The sequence below is a fragment of the Amblyraja radiata genome, chromosome 21, assembly GCF_010909765.2.
Source record: "Amblyraja radiata isolate CabotCenter1 chromosome 21, sAmbRad1.1.pri, whole genome shotgun sequence".
In the NCBI taxonomy this organism is placed as follows: Eukaryota; Metazoa; Chordata; class Chondrichthyes; order Rajiformes; family Rajidae; genus Amblyraja; species Amblyraja radiata.
This window is the reverse complement of record NC_045976.1, coordinates 26,248,121-26,264,808: the sequence shown is the minus strand read 5'-3', so window position 1 is coordinate 26,264,808 and position 16,688 is coordinate 26,248,121. Positions and strand designations below refer to the sequence as shown.

The window sequence follows — 16,688 nt, the reverse complement described above, 5'->3', positions numbered from 1 at the left end:
CTACTTTACACTCTACTTTCCCTCAGCACAGAAACAGGCCCTCTGGCCCAACTCGTCCATGCTGACCAAGATGCCCTGTCTAAGCTTGTCCTATTTATCCACGTTGGACCCATATCCCTCTAAATCTTTTCTGGCCGTATACCTGTCCATACTTTCATCCATGTCATGTACATAGGATTGAAAATAGCTGTGGACCCAATATTAATCCACATTTTCTTCCGAGTTAGTCCCAAAGGATCAATGATAGGATCCTCAACTTTGTTTTTCTGCATTCTGAGATGGCTACTAAGGCTAACGTGGGTGGTTGGGTAGTTTCTCAGGTGGTGCAACAAAGGGTCTCTGTGTTCGGCTGATCAATGGCCATCCAATTCGTAACACAGTACAGCCTTAAAAGGCACTCATTAAGAGATCCCATTAAGAAGATTCTGGATGTTTAAGCACAAATAAGATTTGGTAATACAGGTGCACAACCTTTTATCCGAAAGCCTTGGGACCAGACACTTCTCGGATTTCGGAATTTTTCGGATTTCCGAATGGAAGATTTTTAGCGTAGATTAGGTAGGTAGTGCGGGCGGCTTGAAAAGTCTGGAGCGGCTGCCTCCTCCCCGGAGACCGGGGAATCATTGTAAATCATTGCTTAAATGTTAGTCAGTTAGTTTGGAGGGATTTTATGTGGTGGGGGGGGGTGAAGGGGGAAACTTTAATTCTTAGTCCCCTACCTGGTCGGAGAGGTGGGGAGCGGGCAATGCCTTACCGGGTCGCCGTGCAGTAAGCTCCGGAGCGCTGTGGCCGCCGACTCCCAACATCGCGGAGCTGGGGGCTGCGGGCATCCGGCCGTGGGTGGCGCCGTTTGGAGCTCCGACCCTGGCAACTCTACCCCCTGGCTACGTGGCGCTCCAAATCCAGCGCCGCCCGCGTCCGGACGCCCGCAGCCCCAGCTCCGCGATGTTGGGAGTCGGCGGCGTCGCAGTGCTGGGATACCAGCGGGGAGCAGGCAATGCCTTACCGGCCCGCCGTGCGCTAAGCTCCGGAGCGCTGTGGCCGCCGACACACAACATCGCGGAGCTGGGGCTGCGGGCGTCCGGCCGCGGGCCGCGCTGGATTTGGAGCGCCGCGCAGCCAGGGGTAGAGTTGCCGGGGTCGGAGCTATAACCGGCGCTGCCCGCCCCAGCTCCGCGATGTTGTGTGTCGGCGGCCACAGCGCTCCGGAGCTTACTGCACGGCGACCCGGTAAGGCATTGCCCGCTCCGCGCCTCTCCGACCAGGTAGGGGACTAAGAATTAAAGTTTCCCCCTTCACCCCCCCCGCCCCCCTTCACATATAAGCCCTCCAAACTAACTGACTAACATTTAAGCAATGATTTACAGATGTTTAAGTGTCTCCCCGGTCTCCAGGGAGGAGGCAGCCGCTACAGTAGTACAGACCTGGGTTGACCGTGGGTCGTTTCGGGTCAAGTTTGGCGCCAAACGTGAGCTTTGGTGTGCAGACGACATCCTGGAAAATATGTCCGGTTTTCGGAGCTTTATCGGTTTCCGGAACTCCGGATAAAAGGTTGTGCACCTGTAATAAAGTTTCTGCAATCTTTTGCACTAATTTAGAAACACTGTGCTAGAAGCTGGCGTCACCCACAACGAGTCATTTCCCCCAAGGCAAACCAATTGGCATTTGGCCTATTGAGTAATTCCATTCATTTATTCACAGAACAAATAAGGAATCTGGTGGTGGTGTGGCGGTGCCTAATGGCAGCGGCTCGACTACAGTCGTCTGTCTTTATTTTTATTTTTGTCTTGTTAAATGTATGTCTTGAGCCTAGTTTTTTTTTTTTTTTTAAGCTGTGTATGTGGGGGGTGGAGGGGGGGGGGGGGATGTGGGGGAAACCGTTAATCTCTTCCCTGTATGGGAACCCGACTTTTTCCCTGTCGGGTCTCCGATGTCGTTGGGCCTGACATCGTGGAGCCGGCGGCGGCCTCCGGCCGGGACCAACCTGAGGGCTCCAGTCGCGGAACATGTGGACTTGCCATGGCGGAGCTGGCCAATTTCGGAACGGGAAGAGCTGTGGTGGCGCGCGGCTGCGACCCGACTTCGGAGTTTCGGAGGCTTCAACCGCAGGCCCGGTGGACAGGAACATCAGGAGCTCGCAGGTCCCCGGTGGGAGAACGCTTTTCGGAGCTCCCGTAACGGCAACTTCTCCCGCTGGAATCGCGGGGCTGAAAGGACTCGGAGTGGGGCCCTAACATCGCCCGGCGTGGCTTAAACGGCCACAGGACTTACCATCGCCTGCTGGGGGCTTTAACATCGGGAGCCCCAGTTCGCCTTGACGCTGCAGTTGGACTGCTGGACCACGGGAGAAGAACAAAGGGAAGAGATAAGACTTTGCCTTCCATCACAGTGAGGAGGTGTTGGAGATCCACTGTGATGGATGTTTATGTAAACTGTGTTAAGTGTGGGTGTTGTTTCTTTTTGTAATATAAGACTGTAGAAGATGCAATTTCATTCAAACCAAGCTGTTTGAATGACAATAAAAGGCATTCTATTCAAGGTCAATTGAGTGAAGATAACTAATCGGTTTGAAATTAAAAGGACAGCTTTGCAAACATACAGGTGGTCTAGCCTGTGTGTTTGCAAAGCTGTCCTGTCAATTTAAAACTGGTTATTTCTTTCAATATACATTAGAACAGATATTCTGAAGTCTGGGTCTTTTTTGAATGAATGGCTGTTACTTCCCCATAATGTTATAACCGCTGAATGATCTTCAACGAGTAACTCAGATGAGGAATTCCTCATTTTTAACGGAATCCTCAAACATTCCGTCTACCATCAAAATCACCAACTTCCCCCTGGAGGAGTGTAGGGCCGACTCCTATATTCACTTTTGTAGAAGACAGACACTAAAAGCTGGAGTAACTCAGCGGCTGAGACAGCATCTCTGGAGAAAAGGAGTAGGTGACGTATCGAGACAAAACCATCCTTCAGACTGCACTCATTGCACCAGTTAATCTTAAACTATCCCACAAGTCCCAGCAACTCCCGGAGTTGACCCGGCTGCTGCAAGAGTTCAATGCAATGACACTGACAGGACTGTGGCTAACGTGCAGAATAACATTCAGTTAACATGCTCAATTGTACAAAAGATTGTGAATCATGACACTTTCAGTGGTGCAGGGGCTCCATGCACTGGCTTATTCAGACATGTTTTGAAGTGAATATGAATTTTCAAGTCTACTGCACCTCAAAATAACTACCAGATGGTGTTATTTGTTTTTTTAAACCATTTTTTAGTCATTTACTATCAGATCGACACGGTGATTAAAATTTTTCATCTTTGTGATAAACTATTTTCAGTTGTATTAAACAAACTGCACCAATTTATTACTCTTATGTATAACAAGGAACATATCAAGACCGTGTTATTATTTCAATTATATATTAAAATGGTGCATGTTTGCAGAGGTTCATGGTGGATTTTACATTCAGGAAAATGCAGAAGTTGAAGTTAAAGTGAACACTTCTTAAAGTGCTGCAATCTGGGCTAGATTGTCAACTGTACAAAAGGCAGAAACCCTGAACAGTGAACAGCTCGCGGATTGTGTCCCCCACCCTAGTTATCAAGGGCTGCATGGTTGGCATTGTGGATTATGCTCAACGTGTTTAGACTGTCAAAATGGCTCCAATTGCTATTATTCACACGTGAATATTTTATCAATTGTCTCTCTGAGTAAAGACACTAATCTAAATGAGGGAAGATACTTCAACTTTATAATTCTAATAAACCACCAAACTGTGTGACATTGACTGGCCATAGAGTGAGGAGGTCATAGAGAGGAGTTATAGAGAGGTGGTCACAGGAGGCAGCCAAGTGGGTCACGGTTAGGAGGGGCAAGGGGCAGAGGTAGGGACTAGAGAGTACCCCGGTGGCTGTAAACCTTGGCAATAAGTACTCATGTTTGAGTACTGTTGGGGGGGACAGCCTACCTGGAGGTAGCAACAGCAGTCGGGCCTCCGGCACAGAGACCGGCCCTGTTGCTCAGAAGGGTAGGGAAAGGAAGAGGAGGGCAGTAGTAATAGGGGACTCTATAGTTAGGGGGTCAGATAGGCGATTCTGTGGACGCAGTCAGGAGACCTGGATGGTAGTTTGCTTCCCTGGTGCCAGGGTCTGGGATGTGTCTGAACGTGTCCAAGATATCCTGAAATGGGAGGGAGAGGAGACAGAGGTTGTGGTACATATAGGTACCAATGACATAGGTCGAAAAAGAGAAGAGGTCCTGAAAGGAAAATTTAGGGAGTTAGGAAGAGAGTTAAGGAGAAGGACCGCAAAAGTAACAATCTCAGGATTTCTGCTTGTGCCACGCGACAGTGAGAGTAGGAATGGAGTGAGGTGGAGAATAAATGCGTGGCTGAGGGACTGGTGCAGAGGGCAGGGATTCAAGTTTCTGGATCATTGGGACTTCTTTTGGGAAAAGTGTGACCTGTACAAAAAGGACGGGTTGCACTTGAACCCGAGGGGAACCAATATCCTGGTGGGGAGATTTGCAAAGGCGATTGGGGAGACTTTAAACTAGAACGGTTGGGGGGAGGGACTCAATTAGAGAAAGCTAGTAGACAGTATGTGAGGCAGGAGGCCGAGATGGGAAGCACTCAGACCCAACATGTAGGGGAGAAAGAAGAAAAGATAATAAACAGATTAAGAAGTGGTGGGTTTCTTAAATGTGTATATTTTAATGCTAGGATGTGGATGAGCTTAGAGCCTGGATTGACACCTGGAAGTATGATGTTGTGGCGATTGGTGAAACATGGTTGCAGGAGGGCTGTGATTGGAAACTAAATATTCCAGGATTTCGTTGCTTCAGGTGTGATAGAATTGGAGGGGCAAGAGGTGGAGGTGTTGCATTGCTTGTCAGGGAAGATATTACAGCAGTGCTTTGGCAGGATAGATCAGAGGGCTCATCTAGGGAGGCTATTTGGGTGGAACTGAGAAATGGGAAAGGTGTAGCAACACTTATAGGGGTGTATTATAGACCACCTAATGGGGAGCGAGAATTGGAAGAGCAAATATGTAAGGAGATAGCAGATATTAGTAGTAAGCACAAGGTAGTGATTGTGGGAGATTTCAACTTTCCACACATAGACTGGTAAACACATTCTGTAAAGAAGCTGGATGGTTTGAAGTTTGTAAAATGTGTGCAGGATAGTTTTTGCAGCAATACATAGAGGTACCTACTAGAGAAGGGGCAGTGCTGGACCTCCTGTTAGGAAATGAGGCAGGTCAGGTGACGGAGGTATGTGTTGGGGAGCACCTCGGGTCTAGTGATCACAATGCCATTAGTTTCAATATAATTATGGAGAAGGTCAAAACTCGACCAAGGGTTGAGATTTTTGATTGGAGAAAGGCTAACTTTGAGGAGATTAGAAAGGATTTAAAAGGAATGAATTGGGACATTTTATTTTATGGGAAGGATGTAGTAGAGAAATGGAGGACATTTAAAGGAGAAATTTTAAGAGTACCGAATATTTATGTCCCTGTTCGGTTGAAAGGAAAGAGTAATAATTGGAAAAGGCCATGGTTTTCAAGGGAAACTGGACACTTGGTTTGGAAAAAGAGAGAGATCTACAATAAATATAGGCAGCATGGAGTAAATGAGGTGCTTGAGGAGTATAAAGAATGTAAAAAGAATCTTAAGAAATAAATTAGAAAAGCTAAAAGAAGATATGAGGTTGCTTTGGCAAGTAAGGTGAAAGTAAATCCAAAGGGTTTCTACAGCTATATTAATAGCAAAAGGATAACGAGGGATAAAATTGGTCCATTAGAGAGTCAGAGCAGACTGCTATGTGCAGAGCCAAAAGAGATGGGGGAGATATTGAACAATTTCTTTTCTTCGGTATTCACCAAGGAGAAGGATATTGAATTATGTGAGGTAAGGGAAACAAGTAGGGTAGCTATGGAAATTATGAGGATCAAAGAAGAGGAAGTACTGACACCTTTGAAAAATATAAAAGTGGATAAATTTCCAGGTCCTGACAGGATATTCCCTAGGACATTGAGGGAAGTTAGTGTAGAAATAGCAGGATCTATGACAGAAATATTTCAAATGTCATTAGAAACGGGAATGGTGCCGGAGGATTGGCATACTGCGCATGTTGTTCCATTGTTTAAAAAGGGTTCTAAGCGTAAACCTAGCAATTATCGACCTGTTAGTTTGACGTCAGTGGTGGGCAAATTAATCGAAAGGATACTTAGACATAAAATATATAATCAACTGGATAAACAGGGTCTGATTAGGAACAGTCAACATGGATTTGTGCCTGGAAGATCATGTTTGACTAATCTTCTTGAATTTTTTGAAGAGGTTACTAAGGAAATTGATGAGGGTAAAGCAGTGGATGTTGTCTATGTGGACTTCAGTAAGGCCTTTGACAAGGTTCCACATGGAAGGTTGGTTAAGAAGGTTCAATTGTTGGGTATTAATAGTGGAGTAGCAAGATGGATTCAACAGTGGCTGAATGGGAGATAGCAGAGAGTCAGGGCCGGCCTTAGGCCGATTGGACCGATTTTTCCAAATTGGGCCCATGCCCAAGGGGGCCGGATTCAAACAAGAGGACATGATTTGAGAATTAAGGGACAAAAGTTTAGGGGTAACATGAGGGGGAACTTCTTTACTCAGAGTGGTAGCTGTGTGGAATGAGCATCCAGTGGAAGTGGTGGAGGCAGGTTCGATTTTATAATTTAAAAATTAATTGGATAGGTGTATGGATGGGAAATGAATGGAGGGTTATGGTCTGAGTGCAGGTAGATGGGACTAGGTGAGAATAATATGTTCGGCACGGACTAGAAGGGCCGAGATCGCCTGTTTCCGTGCTGTAATTGTTATATGTTATATGTTATATGTTAGCCAAATAATGTTTGTAAGATGCTATTTCACCTTGAAAATGTGTTACACCAAGAAAACAACTTCTGGAATAATTATGGGATTTACTGAAAGGTAACCCTGTGCCAACTATGCAGAAGGTGCAGTGCATCCAATTGATAATTTTCCATGGACCAAGTTTAATCAGAGAATCATCAGCAGATGATGGATGCCTTGTATCACTTATCACACCTGTCTTTCTCTTAAACATAACTTACCAAATATTATTTTGTTGTAGTGTGCTAAAAAGCTTCCTTTCCTGGCTTTCCAAACTGGCTGCCATTGCCTGAGGATTAACTCCATTTCCTTTGGCACAACTTCTGCAATGCTTATTGCTCGTTCATGTTTGTCAAATCAAAGCTATTCTTAACTTTTTTTTAATGATTCTTGTTCATGATATACTATTAGATTAAGCTCCCACTATTAAAATCCTGTCAGCAGTTTTATAAATGCTAACTGCCTGACTACCACACAATGCTTCTTGGTCGTCTATGGGAAAACAACAGCTGGATTCAATTAGTTTCACTTTTTGAAGCAAAGACTGAAAAGCTGTGTTAAATAATATAATGAGACATTCTGGGCAGTGTACACAATTAACCAGCTATGGTCATATCAAAACTTTCAGTACAGAAAGGGGTCTCTCCAGTTCACAACTGGACCTCTGGAGAAAAGTATTATTTTGGCACAGACAGCTCTTCAGTTCATCAAGCCGATTCTGACTCCTGGTACTGCAATCCCTTGGTTACCATCTCTCCACACTGCCCTTGAAGTTATTCTTTCACAATTGCAATTCCTTTGTATATTTTGCCTATTTAACAAATATATGCAACCCAGGTTCTTAAATAGAACTTTTCTTAATTGTTCCTCTCTAGTGCTGCCATGATCTAAGAAGTCTCCACTCAGTCTTATTTTCTCCAAGCAGACCAACCCCAGCTTCTCCAGCTTGACTTTGTGGTTAACATCACTCAACTCTGGAACCAATGCAGTAAACATTTTCTGCACCGTCTCTAGGATCTTCACACATTTATTTAAAGGTTAAGCCTTTAGAACAGATATAATACTCTATTTACAAATCACATACTGTTTATAAAGTTAAACATAATTTGGCTTTTCCCTCCTTTGGCTCCCAGGCTCTGTTTAATAATCACATCTGCTTTATGAACCACTCTTTCAACTTGCCTGTACTTACATGGATGTATACACACATAGTTAGGTGAGGAAATGGACCCTGTACAACAGAACTGGGATAACCCCATCTCTGATGTGGCTTGCGTAACTTCAGAGAACTAAGCCCACCACCAGGTAGATTAAAACATACCCTATAAATTAATCTCTGCAAAATTGGCCAACACACAAGTTGACAGAGTCTTCTGATTTGACTACAAGGGTGTGTGTGATCAAAAGTCTTACCTTGCTATTCTTTGTGCAGTCACAGATCTCTCGGTAACACTGCAACAAGAAGCAAATAATGAGTACATTCAAAAGGTGTCCGCAATTTACACCTGACACCTATGCTAAATTCGCCAACTGCTGCTAAAGAGATAATTAAATCTGGAGCAGACGAATCAAAGGGTCTCTTTCTTGGTGATGCAAAATGGATTTGAGTATAGGAATAGCTGCATAATGATTATATTGTTAGCACCAGTACTATTGGAACTGGGATCAGTAATCTAAAGTTCAGTAGACAGATCTCTCACTGTGACAGATAATGATATCCTGGATTTGGGGCTAGAAACTGCATTACTACATTTCAATTACATTAAACCAACTTTAGGAATCAGCCTAATGCTGTTTATGAAAACTACAACATGATCAAGATCTTCTGCATCGTATGGGATCCAAGGAGAGATATCAGATTGCACATGATGCAAGGATGGCTGATTAGATAGCAAATTGGCTTTATGGAAGGAAGCATCTCGGACTGGAGGCCTGTGACTAGTGGTATGCCTCAGGGTTCAGTGCTGGGCCCGGTTACTGTTTGTCATCTATATCAATGATTTGGATATTGCAGTAAATTGTGCTAAGGAACATCTAGCACTTTAAACTTAATTACGTAAATTAGGGTCAAATGGCAAAACAAGTGACCAGGAAACTGCTGGAATGTTACGAAACCCATCGGATTACCACATGTAATTTTGGGTTGGAGTACCTTCACTCACTTGGCCTTTCTTTGACAGCTGAACCTGCAGCAATGTGGTTGACACTTAATTGCCCACTGACATAGCCCGGCAAGCCATTCAATTCAAGGTTCATCTGGAATGGACAAGGGTCACTGACATTGTCAGGCATCCCATATTTCATGGTTGAACTTAATGGGAGACAAGTGATGGAAACTGGAGACAAGGTTACAATTTTATCTCAGGGCATGTTCAAGACCGAGGGAAGAGACGTGTTAAAAAGCAGAGCAAAGTACCCAAATTAACTGAGAACTGGACCACTGAGAACAAGTGCACTGAAAATACATCTCTTCTCACCTCAGCTATACCCAGAGTGCTGTTCCACATGCCAGCATACCAGTACTCCAGAGAATGTTACAGCCTTCAGAAGACCTCAAAAAAGAAGCTCCCAAAACTCTTCAGATATTGAGAGTTTTCAATCCACGTATTTATTTGGTGTTGGTGTCGCTGGCGATGCTGAGATTTTTTTTCTGGCCCTAACTGCTTCCTCAGTTCAAGAACAATTAAGGGTTAATTTCAATGATGGGTCCAGAGTCACAAACGGACCAGACCAGCTGTCACTTCCAGAGAATCAATGAGCCAGATGAGTTTCTACAGCAATCTGATCATTTCACAGTTTTCACTTTTCTTGCAGAGAAGTCTTTTTACATTCCCACATGTAATTTCCAGAGAATTTGTAAACTCCCAAACGTACCCACAAACACAACTGGATTCATTCCACAACTCATCATTGCCCCCACAAAGTTTTCAGACAACATTATGGATTGTAGAGATTCAGATGCCACCCATATTCCAGTTTGATCAGGGACAAATTCACAGGTCCAGGAATTCTAAGACTTAGATATGTGCTTTGGGAATTGGGCACGTCAAAGTAAAACAAAACTCACACGTACATCAATGAAAACAATTCATGCATAGAACAGCTGTGTTAAGAACATTAGTTGACAAGAAATAATCTGTGACTGATTGATCTATCTGTGCCTGATTGTCTAAAGTATTTTCTATTTTCATAACAACTGTGGTTACTGTTTCTGAGAAAAAATTAAAATTAAAAGCAGCTTTGCATTATGCACACTCACATTCCAGATCTGACCTGGAAATCGCTAGTTTCATGCTCTTACCTTGCTCTTACTAACTACTTTTGTGAAGTTTTCCATCCAGGCATTCACTTCGAGCTTCACTCCAACTACTGCAAACCAATCAGAAATACATGCGTCAGTGTCACGGAGGAGGAACCTGTAGGAATTGTGCGTTCTTACTTGAGTTTATTTCATTCCCCAAATAATCTGCTTGCTGTTCTTTGAACAATGCAAGAAGAGGTTTTTCTATATCAGGTGAAGTCCGAGCATTGCTCTTCCCTCCCTGTGATTCAAACTGGCTGAGACGAGAGCTTTATTGAGCCATGTATTATCAGTGAAACCATAAGAAAGTTGTCTTCATTCATCAGCTGAAATATCTTTTTTGATGTACTTTCCAATAAATTGGGATAAAAAGCATCAGCTTTGAATCGGTGTGCAATGTAACAATCTGCAAATGGACAATTCCAATGGCTGCTGGTCAAAGAGGATTTTGGAATGCTCCTGTATTCCGTCTCCTCTGTAAACAAACTACAAGACAACAGCCTACTGCTTCTTACGAAGGAGTAAGGCTTACAAATTGCCTCCATTTTACATCAAAACAGCATTATAGGGCACGCTTAAATAACAGAAAAATCTCACCAGGTCAAGCAGCGTCTGGGAAAAGAAGAAGTGTCAACATTTCAAGTCAAAGTTGCTTTTATTGGTACCAGGTAAGATGAGGAAACAATTTGTTTTGTTGCAGAAAAAGCAGGGAGGTTGTGGCTAGGATAAAGAAAACATCTCTGATAAAGCAAGGCCGGGGTTTCCATGGGGATAAACTGTAGCTGGAATCACTTGATCAGTGAGGAATGAAGGTAGTTGGGGAGAACTCAAATGATCATGAAGGCTGCACAAGGCAGAGCTGTAAGAAATGCCCGACAGATCAGGCAGGGCAGTCGGTGAGAGAAAACAGAACCAAGATTACAGGTAAATGACTGCAGCAGCACAGGCCAGTTCTGATACAGAGAAAGTGTTAGTTAAGTAGTTCCGTTAAGAACTTTAAGAATTTAAAGTTAAGTTCAGAATCAATAAATGTTCCTTCATATAATTTCTCTTTTCTCATGCTCCCTGTCCTATCTTCCCTTATTAACCTATAAACTGATGATTTCACCTATAGCTCATCCTCAATGCACCCAGGCCCCCACCCTATCAGAGCTATTTCCATTGTCCTATCCATCATTGTCCTTTTCTGTCTGCAACTTAAAGTTTACTTCATTTATCTCTTTGCTGATGTGGAATCTTCAACCTGAAATATTAGCCTTACTTCTCTTTCCACGGAAGTTGCCTGAACTGCCGAATGTTTCTGGCATTTTCTGTGGGATTTTTTTGGGATTTCTAACACCTGCAAGCTTTTTTGCTGTAATCGTGAGTCACCCTGAGTAAGGTTCAATTGCAAGGTTCTTAGAACACGGTGCTGGGTCTCCTTGTGGCACCCTGTGCAAACCTGACGTTGTTGGTATCAGCCCCTCAACTCTCTGTGGATGGGTTGTGGTTGTAATAATATAATTCAGCAGCTGCAAGCTTTCCAGGCCACTCCTAAAGGGCCATGCCACTGTACAGAGCAGTATTTTTATAGTTCTTACTCAGGAGTAATAAAAATTGCATGAATGGAAGAGGGGGCAGGGGGATCAATGATGAGAGGGGATTGGAAGAAGACTCCCAGGGAAGATAGGAAGTGCACAGTGAAGAACAGTGACCACTGGAGACCACTGTGGATGGGTAGCATAGAGTGTCTCTCAGAAACCAACTGAGCACTCCTGGCCGTGAGTGACCAATGAGGATATGAGAGCAGTCTATGAATGCCCAATTTTTGAGGAGGTCTGGAAGCGGGGAGAGGGGGACAGTGAGTGCAGGCAATTGCTGGAACTGGCAGCAAGCTGTTTCATGTGTTGCACTGATAGACCATCCTGTTCCTCCGGCTGTCATCCCCTTTTTGTTTGGCTGCATTACTCTCTCCTGGCCGGCTACCTGTCCAGGGTAACAAGCTCAACAGTGGTCACTGGCACATCTAGTCGTAGCTCACTCATCTCTATGTCCATAACGATCTGTATAAAATGCTGCAATGAACTCTCATCATGCTGATCCACTGGTCCTCTTGTTCCTGGGTGTTGAACAAGGTACCAGAGTAAAATAAACAAAACAAAGAATCCATCCTCTGTAATAGTTGGTTATTTTATAGTGAAACAAGATTTAGTTATTTTTTAAGTAAATCCACACCACATGATGGAGTTGTGGTATTGAAGTTGACTGAGATGCATCCTGTCCCGCTGAGTTACTCCTGCATTTTGTGTCAATCTTCGGTGTAAACCAGCATCTGCAGTTCCTTCCTACACATTTCGGCAACAACGGATATCACCACCGGTCTGAAGAAGAGTCCCAACCCGAAAGGTCACTTATTCATGCTCTCGAGAAATGCTGCCTGACCCACTGAGTTACCCCAGTGTAGTGTGTCTTTGGTAAAACAGCATCTAATGTTAAACCCTGAAGAAGGGTTTCGGCCCGAAACGTCGCCTATTTCCTTCGCTCCATAGATGCTGCTGCACCCGCTGAGTTTCCCCAGCAATTTTGTGTACTTTCTAATGTTTCTTGTTTCAATAGTGGATATCTGCTTGTTTTTCATTTCTAATACAAATCTTTAAAACGGGTTCACGCAGGCCCAGCTGCAGCAGCCCTGCAGCATGGTGTCGGATCCAAGCGCAAATCTTTACTGCACTAATTTTGGATGGGGACACACTGGGGCCTGTGCTGTTGGCCATTACATTCATAGCAGACAAAGGAGAGACAGTCGGGGCTTGTGTTATTCAACCATCATCCCTGCAGCAAACTGCCGGAATGATCATGTAAGTTGGTTAGCAAACAAAAGCAGTGGGCACCGAAGATACACACAAAATGCTAGAGTAATTCAGCGGGACAGGCTGAGTTACTCCAGCATTTTATGTCGATCTTCGGTGTAAACCAGCATCCGCAGTTGCCTCCTACGCAATAGCAGTGGGCAGTGATGATGGCTGAAAAGGAATCAGGCAAGCTTTGACTGGGCAATTCAGAAATGGATTTGCTTTGAAGTGGAATGACTCGTTCTATAAATCAACCTGACATTTGCTTTTCACTCAATGTGCAATATCCCACACCAAAATAGACATAGCATCGCAAATGCCACTCACTCCCCAAACACAGTCTTGCAATAAGATGGAGAAGTGTCAACACTGTATCTCAGTGCAGAAAAATAAATGACTGGTACCAGACTGATGCATTCACAGTGCATTAATGCAGGAGGGACAACTCTATAGGACTCGATACCAATATACGACTGCTCCATTAATTTTGGCTGCTTTATCGAGTTGGGCCAACACCCTTTCCATGGTCAGGGCAGCTCCCTGAACACTGCTGTCTATTTGAATCCATGCAGCCAACTGCTGCAGGGGGCAAATGCAATGGGACAATTTAAATCCTTGGTCCAGCTACCCTGAACATTTCTCGCCACAGTTCATGTTCCGCAGTGCCTCCAGGGACACGTTTCATACCTCGTACTGAACGACACTCAACAGGACAGTATCAGGGTGAAGGAGAAACAGAGCTCGTGATTAGCGACAAGACGGCCTCCAAAATTCAGCCCCAAACTTTCCACAGGGTGCTGTGAAAATGTCAAAAGACAAATACACAAATCATTGGTACACAGTGAGAGGGTTAAAACAACTACCAACGCACCTGCAGGCTTCAGATGTTTTCCGTCAATTTTGAGTTCGACCGCTTTGCTGACCATGATGCCAGATTCTACGCTGCTCTGTATTCCATCCCAGGTTTCTGCAATAAGAATGATCGGAGAATGAGAAAACTATTTTGCTACTTGCAGTAATATTCCGCCATGAAGCAGAAAAGTGGGATTTTCTTTGAGCCACGAAGAACTGAAGAAGTGTAAAATACCGTTCCCGGCCCAAAATGCCCACTGAACAGCAGTGTGCCAGAAGCCGCAAACGTCACAAGGTTAACAGTGAGAATTTTGCCAAGTCCAAAGAAAAGAAAAGCAGCTATTGGTAACATTTAAATACAAAAACAAAACCCATGAGACTCGTGTAAATCTGAAATAGGAACAAAAAGTGCTAGAAATATTCAGAGGATCACACTTCATCTATGGAGAAAAAAAACAATAGGTGCCGATGAAAGGTCACTTTCCAATGTGGAAACAGTTTATTCATCTAATTAATCCATGCTAACAGTTACCCTCCCAGGAGACACAGTTCCATGTGTCCATTGCTAGAGTTGCATTTTATTCTGTAGCCTCAAGCCCAGATTAAATAAAAACATCTTTTGCGAAATGTTGGAGCCTGATATTGTCATCAGCACGCCATCACCATGTTGACTGAGTGGGGAGGTTCACACTGTGCCAACTCTGACTCAGATTCAGATTCAATCTTTATTGTCATTGTGCAGTGTACAGTACAGAGACAACAAAATGCAGTTAGCATCTCACCCAGAAGAGCGAACATAGAATAATGGAACAGCAAAATATATATATGTACATACATTAGCAATAGTGCAATTTTTCTGGGGGAAGGTGTGTCCGGGGGGGGGGGGGGGGGGTGACTGGCAATCACCAAGGTGCAGAGTTAAGTTGTGTAACAACCGCAGGTAAGAAGCTGTTCCTGAACCATTGCACTCTGATGAGAAACACCAGGGCTTTAGACTTTAAAGATATAGTGTTGAAACAGGCCCTTCGGCCCACCGAGACCACACTGACATGCGAGAGATTACAGACTACCGGCGCTGTGTATACAAGAGTTTGTATGTTTTACCTGTGACCGCGAGGGTTTTCTCCGGGTTCTCCTGTGGTTTCCTCCCACATTCCAAAGGCATGCAGGTTTGTAGGTTACTTGCCCTCTGTAAATTGTCCCGAGTGTGGAGGATAGAGATAATGTATGGAGTGCTCGCAGGTCGTCGTGGGCTCGGTGGACCAAAATGGCCTGTTTCAACACTGTATCTTTAAAGTCTAAAGTCAATAGGTTATGTAGCCAAGTAACCTACAAACCTGCATGTCTTTGGAATGTGGGATGAAACCACAGGAGAACCTGCATTTACAGGTAAAACATACAAACTCTGTACAGACAACACTGGTAGTCTTGATCAAACCCGGTTCTCTGCTTAATTACTGTCACGAGATACAGTGAAACACTTTTGCTGGTGTGCTATCCAATCATATCAGATAATGCCATACATGAATACAATCAAGCCTTTGTAAGTTTAGAAATAATCATCTGCCTTTGACTTCTCCTGTATGACTAATATCCTTTCTGAGTCTGAACAAGGGTCTCGACCCAAAATGTCGCCATGTTTTCCAACAATGCTGCCTGACCCGCTGAGTTACTCCAGCACTTTGTGTCTTTTTGTGTATTTGACGGCACCTGTAGTTCTTTGTTTCTCTATCCTTTCTGCACCACCTCCCTCAGTGCTGACCTTAGCTGGTGTGCATTCCTTTCACACCCTCCCCACAACCACCCATCAGCCCTGATATCACTCCCACTCATTTTGGTTGAGAGGATGATTGAAAAATTTAGACCGAGATCTTGGTCTTGAAATTAATATTTTTCCATGATTATCTCAATTTCCAAACTTTATTGGTTAATATGCGTGTGTGTGCAGATGTGCATGTGCAGATGTGGTGAAGATGTCGCTATTTAGAGCATACTGCACACCACTTTACACTGCGCACCTGTGGTCGAACTATGGAAAGACAAGTTTGTAGAGAGTAAAGGTGACATATAACAATGCCATGAGAACACTGCTAAGGAAACCTAGATGGTGTAGTGCTAGTAATATGTTTGTGGCTGCAGGAGTCAGTACTTTAGAAGCTATCCTAAGAAATCACATATATAAATTCATTTGCAGGATAAATGACTATAAAATGTGATTATTGTGGCCTTGTCAAACATAAGGGTTGGCACTACACGCTACGAATCCCAGCTGTGGAGACACTGGTATCGTTGTCTCGTTGTAGGACATTGAGCATTCTTTTAATCTGGATTTTTAATCCATGCATTGTTTTTTTTTTAAATAATTAATTTATGATGCCTTTATAAGTGATATACTAAGATTTTATATGTACTTTATGATATTTTTTTAATATGCAATGCATTTTTATGTAATATTGCCCCTTGTCTGGACCTCGAGTCCTTAATAAAGTTTATTATTATTATTATTATTAATAATATGCCCTATTGAGCAAAGCAAGGTAATCTTACTGTTGATGTAAGGGGCAGTGAAGATGTACATGTTGTTGTTAAGGCTTCTTTTGTAGTAGCTTGCTTCATAGGTCTCAGGATTTTCTGTCCACTCTTCTCCAGCACTGCAACAGAGATAGTGTTAACATGATACAAGGCCAACATCCATTTGCTGCTAAACCAAAGATGAAAATGTTTCAAATCCTTAGCCTCATTTTACAATTTCATGGAATTTCAGGGAAGGAGGAATTTGCAAATACAGAATGGTTTGGGACAAAA

At 43.7% G+C, this 16,688-nt stretch overlaps 1 protein-coding gene across 9 annotated transcripts in view; it reads right to left on the bottom strand.

Moving 5' to 3' along the window:
* Nucleotides 1–16,688, bottom strand: part of cacna2d1 (calcium voltage-gated channel auxiliary subunit alpha2delta 1) — a 515,041-nt gene that overhangs the window by 20,797 nt on the left and 477,556 nt on the right. For all 9 annotated transcript variants that reach the window (XM_033039801.1, XM_033039800.1, XM_033039804.1 and 6 more), the window contains 4 exons: nucleotides 16,431–16,534; nucleotides 13,903–13,998; nucleotides 10,201–10,268; nucleotides 8,313–8,351 (listed from right to left, as the gene is read on the bottom strand). In XM_033039801.1, coding sequence (XP_032895692.1) covers nucleotides 8,313–8,351; nucleotides 10,201–10,268; nucleotides 13,903–13,998; nucleotides 16,431–16,534 — 307 coding nt within the window. The remainder of the gene's footprint in view (nucleotides 1–8,312; nucleotides 8,352–10,200; nucleotides 10,269–13,902; nucleotides 13,999–16,430; nucleotides 16,535–16,688) is intronic.